This window comes from Ciona intestinalis, chromosome 11 (assembly GCF_000224145.3).
Source record: "Ciona intestinalis chromosome 11, KH, whole genome shotgun sequence".
NCBI classification, from domain to species: domain Eukaryota; kingdom Metazoa; phylum Chordata; class Ascidiacea; order Phlebobranchia; family Cionidae; genus Ciona; species Ciona intestinalis.
Window position 1 is genome coordinate 4640426 of NC_020176.2, and position 16649 is coordinate 4657074.

General features: G+C 37.0%; 3 protein-coding genes across 3 annotated transcripts in view; all 3 read right to left on the bottom strand.

The window, feature by feature from the left end:
* Nucleotides 1-109: 109 nt before the first annotated feature.
* Nucleotides 110-2670, bottom strand: LOC100175962 (intracellular protein transport protein USO1). The gene has a single exon (XM_002121732.5). The coding sequence runs from the start codon at nt 2602-2604 to the stop codon at nt 481-483; it is 2124 nt and encodes a 707-aa protein (XP_002121768.1). The 5' UTR covers nt 2605-2670; the 3' UTR covers nt 110-480.
* A 253-nt stretch (nt 2671-2923) lies between these two features.
* On the bottom strand, nt 2924-8564 carry LOC100181339 (sodium-dependent glucose transporter 1-like). The gene is made up of 9 exons (XM_002122890.5): nt 8398-8564; nt 7975-8117; nt 7248-7390; nt 6433-6630; nt 5786-5966; nt 5262-5470; nt 4557-4740; nt 4021-4212; nt 2924-3701 (listed from the first exon to the last, which is right to left on the bottom strand). Exons 1-9 carry the CDS (start codon nt 8527-8529, stop codon nt 3620-3622), a joined length of 1464 nt encoding a protein of 487 aa, XP_002122926.3. The 5' UTR covers nt 8530-8564; the 3' UTR covers nt 2924-3619.
* Nucleotides 8565-9005: 441 nt separating this feature from the next.
* The window catches only part of LOC100184488 (methylmalonyl-CoA mutase, mitochondrial-like), a 9081-nt gene continuing 1437 nt past the window's right edge, over nt 9006-16649 (bottom strand). The window contains exons 4-14 of the mRNA XM_009862050.3: nt 15821-15961; nt 15171-15354; nt 13995-14170; nt 13221-13313; nt 12765-12876; nt 12069-12166; nt 11636-11718; nt 11093-11227; nt 10594-10786; nt 10131-10281; nt 9006-9877 (exon numbers count right to left, since the gene is read on the bottom strand). Coding sequence (XP_009860352.1) covers nt 9732-9877; nt 10131-10281; nt 10594-10786; nt 11093-11227; nt 11636-11718; nt 12069-12166; nt 12765-12876; nt 13221-13313; nt 13995-14170; nt 15171-15354; nt 15821-15961 — 1512 coding nt within the window. The 3' untranslated portion in view covers nt 9006-9731. The remainder of the gene's footprint in view (nt 9878-10130; nt 10282-10593; nt 10787-11092; nt 11228-11635; nt 11719-12068; nt 12167-12764; nt 12877-13220; nt 13314-13994; nt 14171-15170; nt 15355-15820; nt 15962-16649) is intronic.

Below are 16649 nucleotides of genomic sequence, written 5' to 3' on the forward strand. Positions count from 1 at the left end.
CAAGTTACCACAAATGTTACTTTGTAATTAATTTTCAGTAGGAACTCTAATCACTGAGCTTGGGAAGGGGGATTACCCTATGACATCACAGGACTCTGATTTTGTTTAGTTTCAGTTTAAAAGTTGTTTAATAGTTTAACCTGCCCTGCTGCTGCAAAAACAAAACATTTTTAGAAAACCAAAGAAATATAATTTTAACATTTCATTATAATTAAGCAAATATAAACAAGTTTCGTAAGAGGAAAAATAAACCAACAAAACATTAATAAACTTAAATAATCAACAGCATATATAATATGTATGGCAACAATAAATATAATGGCAGTTTTTTTAATAACAGAACACTGTTAATTCAACAAATTTAAACGCGTCACCCCAGGTTTGGTTTATAAAGAGGCTTTTTAAGGCAGGGATAATTAGTTTATAAAGAGGCTTTTTAAATAAGTTCGGTTCTGTAATCTCAATTCAATTTTTAGTATATTAAAATATAGGATCCACTTTGTAGTCTACGTTCAAATCAATAGAGAACAATGCACACATGAAAAAAATTATACACAGAAGACCAGTTCGACTAAAAGATGAAAAATATTTATGGCATATTTTGGCAATGGTCAGCAAAGCAAACAGCATGAATACACTCAACCTACTGGGTATAAGAGCTTGTGCAAATTTTGAGCTTCGATTTGGGTTTTGGAGCAATGATTGCAGATGTGGAGAAATTTCAATGATGGATTGTTCTTCTGTGATACTGAGACTAGAATCTTTTGCACAGATTTTACAATTTTGTGGCGAGCCAGATAGAGTTTCCTTAACAAAAAGCTCTTTAATTGTTTGTTGCATTAAGCATGAGGTTTGCAGATTGCCTAGTGTGTGTGAATACCAGTCTACTCTATGTGTTAATTCAACCACAGAGTTGAAATGCTTTGTGACCAGATCTTGTACAACAGAGTCATCAGAGTGATCAATATCGTTGTGAATCAAGTTCTGAATTGTCTCTATCTTTTTATTTATAGCAAGCCGAACAAAATCTTTGCATTTTCCCAAAACACTGCAGTTTTTAACCAACTTTTTAAAAGCAATTGGCAAATTTTCCGCATTATTAAGTTGGAAACCAGACTTTGGAGACATTTTTCCGTCCCCCCCATAATTTTCTAAATCAAGTGCATCTAGCAATTGCGAAGACCAAATCGGGGTGAAATTCTTTTCAAAAATTTTTGTAGTTAAGTTTTCTTCAGTGTCTAGGATTGAATTTTTAACTTCATGATGAAACATATCCGTTAGCTGAGCCAAACCATCCATTTCATTATTATGCATGTCGATCAATTCTTGTGTCCTTGATCTGTTTAGATCAATCTGTGAAGACAAGTATGCTGACTTGCTTTTATAAAAATCAAGCTCCGATATTAGCTCTTCTACTTTTCCATCTTTTTGCAGGACTTCTACTTTAAAAGATTCAATTTCTTCGGTCAGTTTCATCAACGCATTATCTTCTATATCAGTTTGAACAGATACTTCAACAAGAAATAAACCATCAGTTTGTGTTTCATTATCCTGGTTTACAACCAGTGTTTCTACGTTAGAACTATTCAATGAACTGAAATTCTCTTTTTCAGATTTCGAATTCAATTCTCCTTCCATGTTATAAGCAGAAGCCAGCTCAGACTGCAAATTAAACATACATTCGGACCGTCGTTTCATCTTTTCATTACCTGGGCTATCCCCTTGTATATTATGCTTGTGGTAAACTGAGACTTCAAGTTGCATCTCATGAAACTGGTTAATCAAATTTGCTTTTTCTTCTTTCAAATTTTGCACTGCTGCTTTGTAATCTTCAGCTTGTTCCTTAACTTCTTGATACAGCATCAATTTTTGGTCGATTTCGTTGTCCTTTTCTTTCATTTCCGCTTCATACGCTTCACATCTTAACTGTACCATCATTTTTTCCCCAAGTAGTTCATTATTTAGGTCTCGCAAACCAATAACATTAGCATTTAGTTCATCATTCTGATCCCTTAAATCCAACATTGTCATCAAAGTAACTTCTTCCTCTTTTTTAAACCTCCTAACCTCACTTTCGAGCTCAGCTTTTTCATCAATTACTTTATCAAGATCAAGCTGCAGTTGCCCAACTTCAATATGCAGCTTTTCTCTACCCTTCATAAGTTCCTGACAGTTTTTTAGCTCGAATTGCAGCTTCGCTTGCTCCGTTCTAAGCCGTTCAGTCTCATCTTCCGCCAACTCCACTTGCCGAAACATCTGAGCATCCTTCTCCTTTAGCTCCTTCACTTGTTGCTGTAGATTCTTATTTTTCCGCACAATTTCATTCACCTCCTCCTCACTTAAGGAGCTGTCTGTAGTTTGGCTAGAAAAACGCGTTTCTGAAGTGAAACTAGAACTTAACTCCTCCAGAATAGAGTTACCTTTCTCCCAGTCAATGCTGTTGTTACGTGAAGCATTATTCGACCTCACAAATTGCTGGAATCTCTCATGCAACTCTGTTGGTTTAATATTTGGTATAAAAACTGCATCCTCAGTGGTTTTGAATGCTTCATCATAATTGATATTGTCTTCGTAACAATCAGCTTCATCTCCAGATTGTGACATCACAGAAAATGAAAATCACAGTAAGTATATAGAATAATATAATGTAAATTGTACCCTAACCTAAATTGTAAGACCAGAAGAACTATATAAGTTAATTATGATAACAAGGCAATTAAATTTAATAGAAGTTTTAAAAATGCCTATAGTAAAAACATAAAATGTACACGTTTAAGAAACCAAATACGCTTGCTGTACCCTACGCTCGTTCGGCATTTTTTATGTTTTGTTTCTATCGGCCTTTCAAGCTAACTCATACGTCTTACACTCCTTTTAATATTTTTCTGTCAACTTTATTTAAAATAATAGTAGTGACACAACATTTGACCAAAAAGTATGATATTTCTAGATTAAATTTGTTTTTAAAACAGTAATTACTAATTACACAAAAAACATTGCAACTTTCTTAAATTCGGATAAAAAATAGTTTTAGACAAAATTCAAATGCTCGGCGGGAAATTTCATAGACATTTTAGTAGCGTATTGTTTTAGGGGAGTACTCTGTATTCGATGAATTTCAAATTTCAACAACATGTTTGCACGAAACATTTTGAAATGCATTGATATATTCATTTTTGCTTGCGTTATTAAATCTTAAAATAAATTACCCACAGTACCGCTACTCAGAGACGTGTATATAATAATAAATATCGAAGTGAATTAGTATAAAAAATATTCAGATTTGAACAAACTGCAATCTTGGATAAAAAACGTAAAAGAATATTAGCAGTTTAGTGTAAATTATAGATTGAACTAGGGTGGCAATATTTCTGAATGCGTATGAAAAACATAAAATCTGTATAATATAATCAGTATGTTAAACACAAATTAAAAAAAGAACTTTTACACTGGATAAAACATAACCTTAATTATTCCAAATCATTTCAGATTAGTATTGGATAAGGTCCTACAGCGAGGCACATGAGAGGACCTTGAATGTGGGCTAGAGCCCATTACCCTATTTTTTAATCAGTAAACCAAAAAAAACATGAATACAACATAGTAATCTTGAAATAATTTAACATTTTTCTTCCTTTATATTTGAATTTTCTGTTAGTTCTTCTAATTCTTCAGAACAGTAAGCTTCTTCTTCGTTTTTCCTGAATTAAGATAAGAATTATTATGACCAAGACAAACATGGTGTATTCATATCTTATGCTCACTGTCGAGTTATAAAATGGGTGTCTTCTTATACACCAGACACACATGGTGTATTCATACACCTCATACTCACTGTCAAGTTATAACATGGGTGTCTTCTTATACACCAGACACACATGGTGTATTCATACACCTCATACTCACTGTCAAGTTATAACATGGGTGTCTTTTAATACACCAGACACACATAGCGTATTCATACACCCCATGCTCACTGTCACAGTACAATAACCACACCAACAGTTACAAATAAATCACCTATTTTCATTCAATCTCTTTCCCCTCTTTGAGGCAAGCCAATGCAGCGATATAAATATGATGGTTGTTGTGACCATACATATCGCTACCGAGTACATAAGGTTCATTGGATGTTTCTCGATGAGTTGTCCCACCGTTAGAGGGAGTAGCATCTCACCGAGCGCACCACCGACCACTAACGAGGCCGCTGCTCTGTAATTAATAAATTGTTTATGTAATTAACAGCTGTGTAACTGATCTGTAGCTTTTGTGGAAGTTTTAATTAGTATGCTAATTGTGCCGATTTTAATGGGTTAATAGGCAAACCCTAAATTCTAGTTCACACTGTCCATATTGTCAGTCATGCAGAAAAACAATTACTCACAAAGGTATATACGTAGTAATGCACGTGGTGTATGAAACAGAACACCTATGTTATAACCACTGCCCTTTCCCCTATACGAAGAAAAATAAGTTACCTTCATTCAAAAAAGCACCAACTACTACAAAACTTACAAACAAGTTACACCCATATACAGCACAACTAAAAAACTTACTTTCCGTTTATCGTAATATATTGTTCTGCATACGACAAACCAGAAGGAAATATGCTGGCCATAGAAATCCCATAAATAAAAGTTCCCACCCACAACAAAGCATCAGCCGTGTCGTAATAATACGGGAAGCAAACTAATATTACGGCAGCTATGAAAGTGCCAACTAGATCAATGGAGATAAGACCTGGGGAAGTCATAGAAAATAGTAAATATTAATAGAAATAAGAAGTAAAGTCTAATAATAACGTATTTGAATCTCGTTGGTATTTAATAACATAATTACCTATTTAAAACAGGTTGGTAAATTTAGTCAATGAAATAATACATCTGTTTTAAAACGATGACCAAATGCCCGCCACGCCAAGTAGACAAGTCATCTGTCATTCAATCATTTAAATGACTGTGTATTTCATATAAAATAATGACGTATTTATAACCAGTTGGTAAATTGTCAATGAAATTTATCTCAGTATAAAGCAATTGTCGTGTAATTGTAAGAATATAAGAAATGAAACCTAATAATAATTTTTTTTAATATATGGGTAAAGTTTGGTCCACTAAGCATTATATTCTGCAAACAAGACATACTACCATTTTAAATTGGGGTAACGGGCAACTCTGGTCTAAATCCCAGGTGCCATGGCATGCCCCACTGTAGGATCTCACCCACACAGAAAACAACTACACAGCATACACCCCACCCACCTAAAGGCTTCAACACTTTGGACACAAAGATTGAGATGAATCTTCCCAATGCAAAAGCCCCCCAGAACAATGAATTTATCATGGTTGCAGAATCCTTAGAATATTGCTTGTCTGAGTTAATTGCAAATGTGTAAACATAAACACCAAACGTGACTTCAATACCAACGTAGACAAGGAAGAATAGAAACAGCAGAACCAACATTTTTAATCTGTGAAGAAAAAAAGTGTTAATATAAATAAATGTAGCTGATTTATCCCCGCGTCTCCGGAAAACGACAGATGTTATAATACACCACATACACCTCATGCCTGCTTACGAGTTACCACGTATGTAACTTATTTATCCTTGCATGGCGGGGCAACAACAGTCATTATAACACGGGTGTTCTGTTTCATACACCTCGTGCCTGCTTACAAGTTACTATGTATATGCAATATATTGGATACATAATAAGCTAGAGTAAAACACATACCAGGGGGCAACAACACATATATATAATAATAGATATAATATTAAAACTAACCTGAACATTACCCCTTCTTGTTTAACTGTATCCTCCTGGCTTGAAACTGAATGCGTTTTATTTGAGAATGAAAGGTATAGAAATGACAGAGCCATGATCAAGGTCATTATGGCACAAATAATGAACGCCCATGCTACGTGAGGTATACCACTGTCTGGGGTAGGTAGGGTGGGTGGGGTTTCTGTTACATATGAACAACAATGTTAATTACAACTATTGTGAATATAAGTTTGTGATTATAAATTTGTATTTATTAGGTTGTGAATGTACTATTGTGATTAGAATATCTTTGGGCAAGACAGTTAACAGCAATTGTGGTGCCAGGGCACAGTGGTTAATATGGCTGTTTCTTAACCAGAGGTAATGGGATAAAGGCTTGACGCTGCTACCACTGTAGGCGTACGTCTCTTTGGGCAAGTTATTGAGTAGACATTGCTTCAACCCAGTGGTCCTTATGGGTTATATACTCTAAAATGCTGGCCATATATTACAAAACCAAAAACACCCACAAAGTTATATGCGTAGTAACTTGTAAGCGGGCACGAGGTGTACGAAACAGAACACCCGTGTTATAACTACTGTCGTTGCCCCGCCATGTGAGAATAAATAAGTTAGATTCAATCATTTAAATGCAACACCAAGCTTACCTGTTGCTGGTGTGAAGTTATAACTTTGAGTGACACTCGTCATGTTCTTTGTTGTATCATTGTTATGTATAACTTCCATTATAAATGGCTGGGCAAGTAAAGGAGCTGTAGTAGCACCCAATGCAAAGGAGAAGTGGAGAGACTGCATGTAGGGACCTGAATCATCTCCCCATATCTCAAGACATAGAACATTCCCACCTAAAAATAAAAGGGGGGGCATAAAAAAATATTTAATGTATTTTTGTGATGTTTATAGTTTGCCCAACATATTGTTAGGGTACACTGGGTGTTGGGGTAATACACATCAGTCCTCAGGTGCGCCTCACTGAAGACTAGAATAGAATCTATATTCTTGAGTGTCTATAAACCGCCTCAGTGGGGTCTAGATGGTAGCACCCTGGGTGCTGGTGTAATAGACCTACATCCCAGGTCTCAGGTGTGCCTCACTGAAGACCTCACCCTTATAGAATAGAATCTCTATTATTGAGTGTCTATAAACTGCCTCAGTGGGGTATAGATGGTAGCACCCTGGGTGTTGGTGTAATAGACCTACATTCCAGGTCTCAGGTGTGTCTTACTGAAAACCTTATCCTTATAGAATAGAATCTCTATTATTGAGTGTCTATAAACTGCCTCAGTAACACTTTAAACAATGAATATGATTTTATTAATACAAACAACAAAATTAAATAAATAAACTACACCAGTGTTTGAAAACCCCATTGTTGATCCCACCCTTATAGAATAGAACCCCAATTATTCTGTCTATGAACTAAAAAAAAATGTATTAAGTAAACACATTTAACAAGACCTACCTGTATCTAAAAACCCCATGGACACGCCCATAGTAGACATAGCGATTGCAAGAAGAACAACAGATGGGAAGAATGGAGCTCCAGCAAACCCAGCGGACGTGAGAAGAAGAGAAAAACCAATCATTTTATAAGCATCGAGTTTGCTGAAGAAAAATAGACAGTAGTTATATTAAATGAATAAAACTTGTTTATCCTAATGTTAGGGTAATGGGACAACACCGGTCTAAGCTTCCATGGTGTGTCACGCTGTAACGCTACATTATACAGAATAGAATGTAATTTAACATATTTATCCTCGCAGGGCAACGGCATTCGTTATAACCGAGTGTTTTGCTTCATACACCTTGTGCCCACTTATGAGTTACCACATATGTAACTTTGTATGTGACTGTGTTATTTTTGTATAGCTGACAATTTAAACAACCTATTATACCCTTTTTGCATGGTCACTTTTATGCGCGTAAGTACTCGCATATTTACTCGCAAAAACAAAGTTAACACACATAACGTCATAAGCGTCTGCGAGTAAATATGCGAGTACTTACGCGCATAAAAGTTACCATGCAAAAAGGGTATTAGTGACCATCGGGTTTGGGCAATCGCCAGTGTCTTGCCCAAGGACACATACGCCCACAACGGTAGCAACGTCAAGCCTTAAACCTAGCATCTCCTTTTTCAAAAAGTGAGCAGTTTCACCACAGTATATAAATATACACAGTAAACTAACCCGTGTAGAAATCCACTTATAATTGAGCCAGACAAGTAACCAATCGCCCTTGCAGTAAATATGACGGAGATGGGTTTTATATCAACACCAAGATTGTACGCTAGGGTGGGCAATGCAGGTCCAGGTAGAGCTATGATTAAGCCCTGTAATAGAAAGATACTGTGTAAAGCTGCATTTGTGTATAACTGGGTGCAAAAGCCAGGATTTTAATTGACACTCTTTCCAACACTTTTTATTTATAGTGTGTTTTAACAACTGTTGTTTTACCATACACCATTAGAAGAAACCCATGTTATAACTCGACAGTGAGCATGAGGTGTATGAAAACACTATGTATTTCTGGTGTATAAGACACCCATGTTATAACCGCAAATTGCAATAAAATATTAATATATACATTATATACTGAAAAACTATACTTACCAAACATAAGAAAGCAAGACATAGACAAGCCGTTTTGACATATTTCATACATTTCGAATCCTGCGTTTTTTTCTTAACCATCTTTTTCCTACTACGTTGCAAACTTTTAGAAAGTAAATAAACAGACGTCATAGGGAAACCCCCTTCTGTGTCATAGACAGGCACTATACTATATAACAGGGATAAATTAAATGCAATGTATTTAAATGTGTATACCATACGGAGACATCTTTGTATATACGTAATCTTACAAGCTACTAAAGTAGTTCAACATGTGTGCCAAAGTGGATCTGCTTGATACGGCAATAATATAAAAGAATTCATGTAACTTTGTGGTAACTGTTTATTTGTATGGCTGATAATTTGGACAACCCATTAGTGACCACTGGATTGCAGCAATTATAATTGTTTATCAAAAGACGCATATGCCTACAATGGTAGTAGCGACGAGCCTTGAACCCGTAACCTCTAGGAGTCAAGGTTACAGGTATTCATTTATCTATTTACCAATTCAATGCATTCATTTAGACAAGCACTTTTAACTACTGTTCCCGACTGAATGTTAGTTATTTCTAAAGCAAATACTCATTAAATCAACAACACTGTCCCAATTTTCCAATTTATTTACGCCCTACAAGCATAGCACTGAATAACAATATGTCTTCATGCTTATCAACAGTGTTTAAAGACAAATATAGTAGGGTGGGAGAAGATGGGGCACATTTTAACTCTATTTTTTCCATACCATTCAGTACTAAACAAAGAACATTCAAAGAATTATGAAACCAACTTCCATAGACCTTTGGTAATTGTTTAAAACACGATCAGGATATTTGAATATTATTTGTTAAAGGTGTCCCGTCTTCCCCTACCCTACTATAAAACACATAAGCAAAGGCACAAACTAATAAATAAAAAGGCAATGTATTATACACCACACAAATCAAAGTCTTGCTAAAGAAAGTTAAAATTAGAAATGGGAAAGACAAACAGCACAAAAAGCCAAAGAATGTTTAGATACATAGTATATATGAAAAAATCTTTTTTCAAGATTAGTTTTGGAATTTGTATTTAATAGACAAGAACTGATTCTATCAACTGTTTTGCTTTAAATTCGTGTAAGTTTAGTTTTAAAAAGAATGCAATAAATAATGTTACTTATAAAATAACAAAGTTTGTTCACTTTACGCCGAGGCGAGCTACGCTGTAAGGTAAATGCTGCTTAGAAAAACAAACAAAGAAATATCTACGCTGAACAACGCTGGGTGTAGATACTTCTTTGTTTGTTCTTTATAATACAAAACCTCATTTCATTACAAAACAATAAACAACAATCACGCTGCTTGTTTCCGATTTTCAATATTCTTCTCGATCAAATCAACGACTTCCACGGCCGCTAGAGGGAGCCGTGTACCAGGTCCGAAGATACAAGCGACGCCTGCTTCGTATAAAAAGTCGTAATCCTGGGGTGGGATCACTCCTGTGGTGGAAAGTAAAGGTGAGGTTTAATGGATATGATATGAATGAATGTAACTTTATCTATCTAATGTCCTGTTTCATTCACCTCGTTCAAATTACCATGTCTGCATGTCTGTCAATTAAGACAACCCATTAGTAACCACTGGGTTGGAGCAATTGTTGCTAAGTGTCTTGCCCAAGAACTCGTTTGACCACAAATGTTACATCTATGGTGTATTCTATGTGTACCTGTGTGGAATATAAAACCAACTTACCCCCAGCAACCACCAGTATATCAGGCCTCCCATGGTTCTCCAGTTCTTCAATCAACTCTGGCACCAACGTTTTATGCCCTGCAGCCAACGAGCTGACCCCGACGCAATGTACGTCATCGTCTATCGCTTGTTGTGCAACTTCCGTGGGTGTCTGTATAAGATATCTATGGTGATGGTGATGAATACAATGTGTAAGGGTTCTATGGAGAGGCATGCCTTCTGTTTCAAGATATATTGCTTTACCCAGAGTAACTGGCCAATTCTGGGCAAAACCACATGTCTCACACGTGCCTAACCATTTTGATTATTGAGTGTCCAAACTGCCTCAGTGGGATCTAGATGGTAACACCCTGTTTTGGGATAATTGACCACCTCTGGTGTAAATCCCAGGTCCCATGGCATGCCTTTCTATATGACCTCACACATAAAAACAACTTTCCCACCAATACACAAAACCACCCACCTGAAACAGGGGTCCCACGTCAACATCGAACCCTAGATCAGCGAACCCCGTAGCGATCACTTTCGCGCCCCTATCGTGTCCGTCTTGCCCCATCTTCGCCACGAGGATACGAGGCCTTCTTCCGTCACTTTCGTGGAACTTTTCAACCCTCTTGAGGGCAGTAGAGATCTCATCACTGTCACCGAACTCATTCCTGAGAAAATGTAAGTTTTTACAAAAATTTTAAAACTTGTAGGAATACCAGAACAACTACGAGAATCATTCTTTTTTGTTTATTTTATTTGTTCCATGTATAAACCCGAAATCATTTCTTTACCAAAAGTGACTTTTTACAAAGTTTATTAATAATATACAGAATAGTTGTGTATCAAGTATATGTTCTGATAATGGAGCAATAGACATCATATATAATAGCAATAGAAATTATATACAAAAGCAATATACATCACATAATAGCAATAGACATCATATATAATATCAATAGACATCATATACAAACCTGTAAGCTCCACTAACGAGTCTATCCACGGCTAAATGCCTCCCAAACACCGATTCCATCGCCGATGATATTTCACCCACAGTACATCGAGCACGGGAGCAATTTACTGCATGTTCGAGTAAGTTGCCGGATCCTCTGTGGAGTTGGTATTATAATATACAGGTTATATAATGTGATAATGGAACTTATTTATCCTGGAGTGGCATTGATAGTCGGTATAACACGGGTGCTCCGTTTCATACACCTCGTGTCACTTACAAGTTACCACGTCTGTAACTTGTTTATCATTGCATGGTGGGGCAACAACAGTCGTTATAACACAGGTGTTTTGTTTTAAACACCTTATGCTTGCTTACAAGTTACCACGTATGTGACTTTGTGGGCGAAGATCAAACATTTATTAATACATGGAAGGCAGGGATAGTTCGACACACATTCCTGAAAAATCTAACTTATTCGTTGTAATGACTCAAAACCGTTTGCCCTGTGGCAACTGCATTACATTCTACTAATGCCAAAACACCAGCGGTGACACAACCTTACCTTGCAGCTTCCTCTAAAGCTTCCAAACATTCAGTGGCTTTCCTCTCATCCCTTTTAGCTCGGACATCTTTGATTTTTTGTATCTGAGAAAAAAATGATGTAACGTAGATCAGGATTCGAACCCAGGATCCCTGGTTTTCTAACCCTGGCCTGGATTCGAACCCAGGATCCCTGGTTCTCCAACCCTGGCCTGGATTCGAACCCAGGATCCCTGGTTCTCCAACCCTGGCCTGGATTCGAACCCAGGATCCCTGGTTCTCCAACCCTGGCCTGGATTCGAACCCAGGATCCCTGGTTTTCTAACCCTGGCCTGGATTCGAACCCAGGATCCCTGGTTTTCTAACCCTGGCCTGGATTCGAACCCAGGATCCCTGGTTCTCCAACCCTGGCCTGGAATCGAACCCAGTACCCCAGGAACAATAATAATACCCACCTGACCCTCTCGAACCGACGTGTTATCAATAGCGAGGACATCTAGTGGCTCTTCTTTCGCAAGTCGATAATGATTCACGCCGACTATGACCTCATTTCCTGTTACAAAGAAGTATCTTTGTTTTTATTTTATAATAAATTAAAAGGGTAAACACCTATACACCAAAGCTATTCTATTCTTTATTCTAATTTTATGATGTCCTCGCCAGGGGACCTGGGATTTAGACCAGAGTTGGCCCATTACCCCAACATTGTATATGCACATTCTATTCTATATGGGTGAGGTCCTACAGTGAAGCACGCCATGGGGCCTGGGATTTAGCCAGAGTTGGCCCATCACCCCAACATTGTATATGCACATTCTATTCTATATGGGTGAGGTCCTACAATGATGCCCTCGCCAGGGGACCTGGGATTTAGACCAGAGTTGGCCTATTACCCCAACATTGTATATGCACATTCTATTCTATATGGGTGAGGTCCTACAGTGAAGCACGCCATGGGGCCTGGGATTTAGCCAGAGTTGACCCATTACCCCAACATTGTATATGCACATTCTATTCTATATGGGTGAGGTTATACAGTAAGGCATGCCATGAGATCTAGGGGTTTGGCCAAGTTATGGCCAATTAGCCAAACACTCAGAACACATATATAAATACAAGTATGAATGAATTTAACTTTTGCAACTTATCACCTGAGTCTATCCTTGCTTGTCTTCTTGCCGCACACTCCTCAATCCTTAGTTTAGGAATTCCATCTCCAACAGCTTGAGCCATTCCTCCAAGTTCTTCTATCTCGTTTATCACCTGATAAGTAATGGGTAAAACTATTTAGTCCGATCTTTTTATAGGAATTAAATTAACATATATATATATCAGGAAAGGGGAAAGATGGGACACCTTTCCAATTAATTTTCTCGTCCCATTTGGTAGTAAACAAAGAACATTCAAAGAATTATAAAACTGTATCTTCACGACTCCCATAGACCGTTGTTAATTGTTTAAAACACGATCAGGATATTTCGATATTATAGGCGAAATGAGTCCCATGTTTCCCCACCCTACTATATACACTAAAACTGAACTACTGTCTTTTATATAATTAAGATAGTTAAGACAAACATATTTAATATCTAAACAATACAACTTACATTAAGTGCCGCTTCATAAATATCATCGGTCAAATTTTCCATCATATAAGAACCTCCCCATGGGTCTACTATGTGTGGTATACCGGTTTCTTCCTGTAAAGTATGTACGTAACTTTGTAAGTGTTTGTTTTTGGGAGATTGTTTTTAATGTGCATGGCTGACAATTTATACAACTAATAAAAGACAACTGGGTTGGAGCAAACACACATAAAACAGCATCAGAGCAGACAAGATCAAGTGTCTTGCCCAAGGTTGTTTCTTGCCCATATTGGTAGCAGCATTGAGCCTTGAACCCACCACCTCTGGCCTTCAACACTGGGTATTACACCATACAGCACATACTTGCAAAAAACAAACCAGTTTTTATGGGTTTTAAGAAACTACCATTTTATGCAACATATGTATCTTGTGAAAAACATTTCGTAGAACTTAAACCTGACTGCTTTTCATTACAAGAATCTTCCAAATTCATGTGCAGTAAAGAAGGGCCAGGTTCACGGGAGTTATTACAGTTACATTACACGACACATACTTGAGTTTAAAACTTTTTAGAGCCGAACTAGCAGTATTTATAAAGTTTTACGCAAGTGTGAACTACCCAGCTCTCTTTACACTGATGATGAACCAAGTGAAACATCTGCATGTGTCTCTTACATCATCAGTGTAAAATGAGAGCTAAACTGGCAGTGTTTATAAAGTTGTACACAAGTGTGAACTACCCAGCTCTCTTTACAAATAATTCTCATATCCATTATTACATCACACAGCACATACTTGCAAAATAATCTGAGTGTTTCTTGCTATCCTTGCGCTTGTAACAGTAGGTAAACCAAGCGCTTCGTCGAATGAGTTTGTATGTAAGGACTGCGTCCCACCAAACACAGCTGCCATCGCCTCAATAGTTGTCCTTATCACATTGTTGTAAGGGTCTTGTTCTGTTAGTGACCACCCTGGAATAATGTATATTATACAATACAACAATATAATGCTTGGAAAATGCATAGCCGTCCTGTTAACGGTTCATTGGTGGCATGTTACCAGAATTTGAAAACCAGAGTGACATAATGTGATGTCGCACACAAGTTTTAAACCCAAAACAGATTTTACCCTGCTGTTAGGTGTCTATACAAACAAGCAGAGCCAAAGTATATTGCATTCACCACATTAATTAATGTGGTTCCCTATGTTTGACAACTATGAGTGTAACTGTATTTTAACAATGTCACCCCAGATTTTACCCTGCTGTTAGGTGTCTATACAAACAAGCAGAGCCAAAGTATATTGCATTCGCCACATTAATTAATGAGGTTCCCTATGTTTGACAACTATGAGTGTAACTGTATTTTAACAATGTCACCCCAGATTTTACCCTGCTGTTAGGTGTCTATACAAACAAGCAGAACCAAAGTATATTGCATTCGCCACATTAATTAATGAGGTTCCCTATGTTTGACAACTATGAGTGTAACTGTATTTTAACAATGTCACCCCAGATTTTACCCTGCTGTTAGGTGTCTATACAAACAAGCAGGGCCAAAGTACATTACATTCGCCACATTAATCAATGAGGTTCCCTATGTTTGACAACTTTAAGTGTAACTGTGTTTTAACATTGTCACCTCAGATTTTACCTGCTGTTAGGTGTCTATACAAACAAGCAGAGCCAAAGTATATTGCATTCACCACATTAATCAATGAGGTTTCCTATGTTTGACAACTATGAGTGTGACTGTATTTTAACAATGTCACCCCAGATCTTACCCTGCTGTTAGGTGTCTATACAAACAAGCAGAGCCAAAGTATATTGCATTCACCACATTAATCAATATTAAGAGGTATATGGTAAGCAGGTATGAGGTGTATAAAACAGGAGACTCGTTATACCAACTGCCATTACCCCACAGGGATAAACAAGTTACATTTATACTAAAAACATAAACCACCACCCACCTGATGTTTGACTATGCGTTCTTAGCAGACAAGACTTTGGGTTCTTTGGTTGAAACAGCTTCGTTATAAGATGCGCCCACAACCTTCGTGCAGCTCTCAGCTTCGCGATCTCCATGTAAAAGTTCATGCCGATTCCCCAGAAGAAAGAAAGACGAGGAGCAAAGTTATCGATGTCGAGCCCAGCCTGTGATGACATCATAAGTGACATCATCAGTATATTGTTGTAAATTGATGACATCATCAATATATTTTTTGTAAATTGATGATGTCATCAATATATTGTAGTAAATTGATGACATCATCAGTATATTGTTGTAAAATCATGACATCATAAGTCTATTTTTGTAAATTGATGACATCATCAATATATTGTTGTAAAATGATGACATCATCAATATATTGTTGTAGTGACATCATATACCGGCATCAGCAAATGAACCAAAATTTCAATTTGTATATATTATATCAAATAAATAAAACCATGAAGGGGAATTAGCAGAAAAACAACAGTCAGTAAAATATATAAATATATAGCCTACGCACAAGGGGTAATGGGCCAAGTCTGGCCTAGATCCTGGGTCCTCACGGACCTCACCCATACAGAATAGAATAGCGTGCACACAATACATTATTATACTTAATGTTTATACCTTTATTCCTGTTCTACAATATTGAATTCCATCAGCAATTGTATAAGCCAGCTCCAACACTGCGTCTGCTCCCGCTTCTTGTATGTGGTATCCACTTATTGATATGCTGTTAAATCTGTGGGGGTAGGTGTTATAATACGACTATTATAGAACATGTATATATGTTATTGGTCTATAAACTGTCTTACAGCAGGGTAAAATCTGGGGTGACATTGTTAAAATACAGTTACACTCATAGTTGTCAAACATAGGAAACCTCATTGATTAATGTGGTGAATCAATATACTTTGGCTCTACTTGTTTGTATAGACACCTAACAGCAGGTAAAATCTGGGGTGACATTGTTAAAATACAGTTACATTCATAGTTGTCAAACATAGGGAACCTCATTGATTAATGTGGTGAATGCAATATACTTTGGCTCTGCTTGTTTGTATAGACACCTAAGAGCAGGGTAAAATCTGGGATGACATTGTTAAAATACAGTTACACTCATAGTTGTCAAACATAGGGAACCTCATTGAATAATGTGGTGAATGCAATATACTTTGGCTCTGCTTGTTTGTATAGACACCTAACAGCAGGGTAAAATCTGGGATGACATTGTTAAAATACAGTTACACTCATAGTTGTCAAACATAGGGAACCTCATTGATTAATGTGGTGAATGCAATATACTTTGGTTCTGCTTGTTTGTATAGACACCTAACAGCAGGGTAAAATCTGGGGTGACATTGTTAAAATACAGTTACACTCATAGTTGTCAAACATAGGAAACCTCATTGATTAATGTGGTGAATGCAATATACTTTGGCTCTACTTGTTTGTA

What these genes read in the sequence shown, in the direction of transcription:
- LOC100175962 (XM_002121732.5), bottom strand. Translation starts at nt 2,604, where the DNA reads ATGTCACAATCTGGAGATGAAGCTGATTGTTACGAAGACAATATCAAT.
- LOC100181339 (XM_002122890.5), bottom strand. Translation starts at nt 8,529, where the DNA reads ATGACGTCTGTTTATTTACTTTCTAAAAGTTTGCAACGTAGTAGGAAA. An exon ending in CATGGGGTTTTTAGATACAG is followed by an intron (nt 6,631 to 7,247) that starts GTAGGTCTTGTT and finishes TTTTATTTTTAG; the next exon opens with GTGGGAATGTTCTATGTCTT. An exon ending in CAAAGTGTTGAAGCCTTTAG is followed by an intron (nt 4,741 to 5,261) that starts GTGGGTGGGGTG and finishes TGACTTCCCCAG; the next exon opens with GTCTTATCTCCATTGATCTA.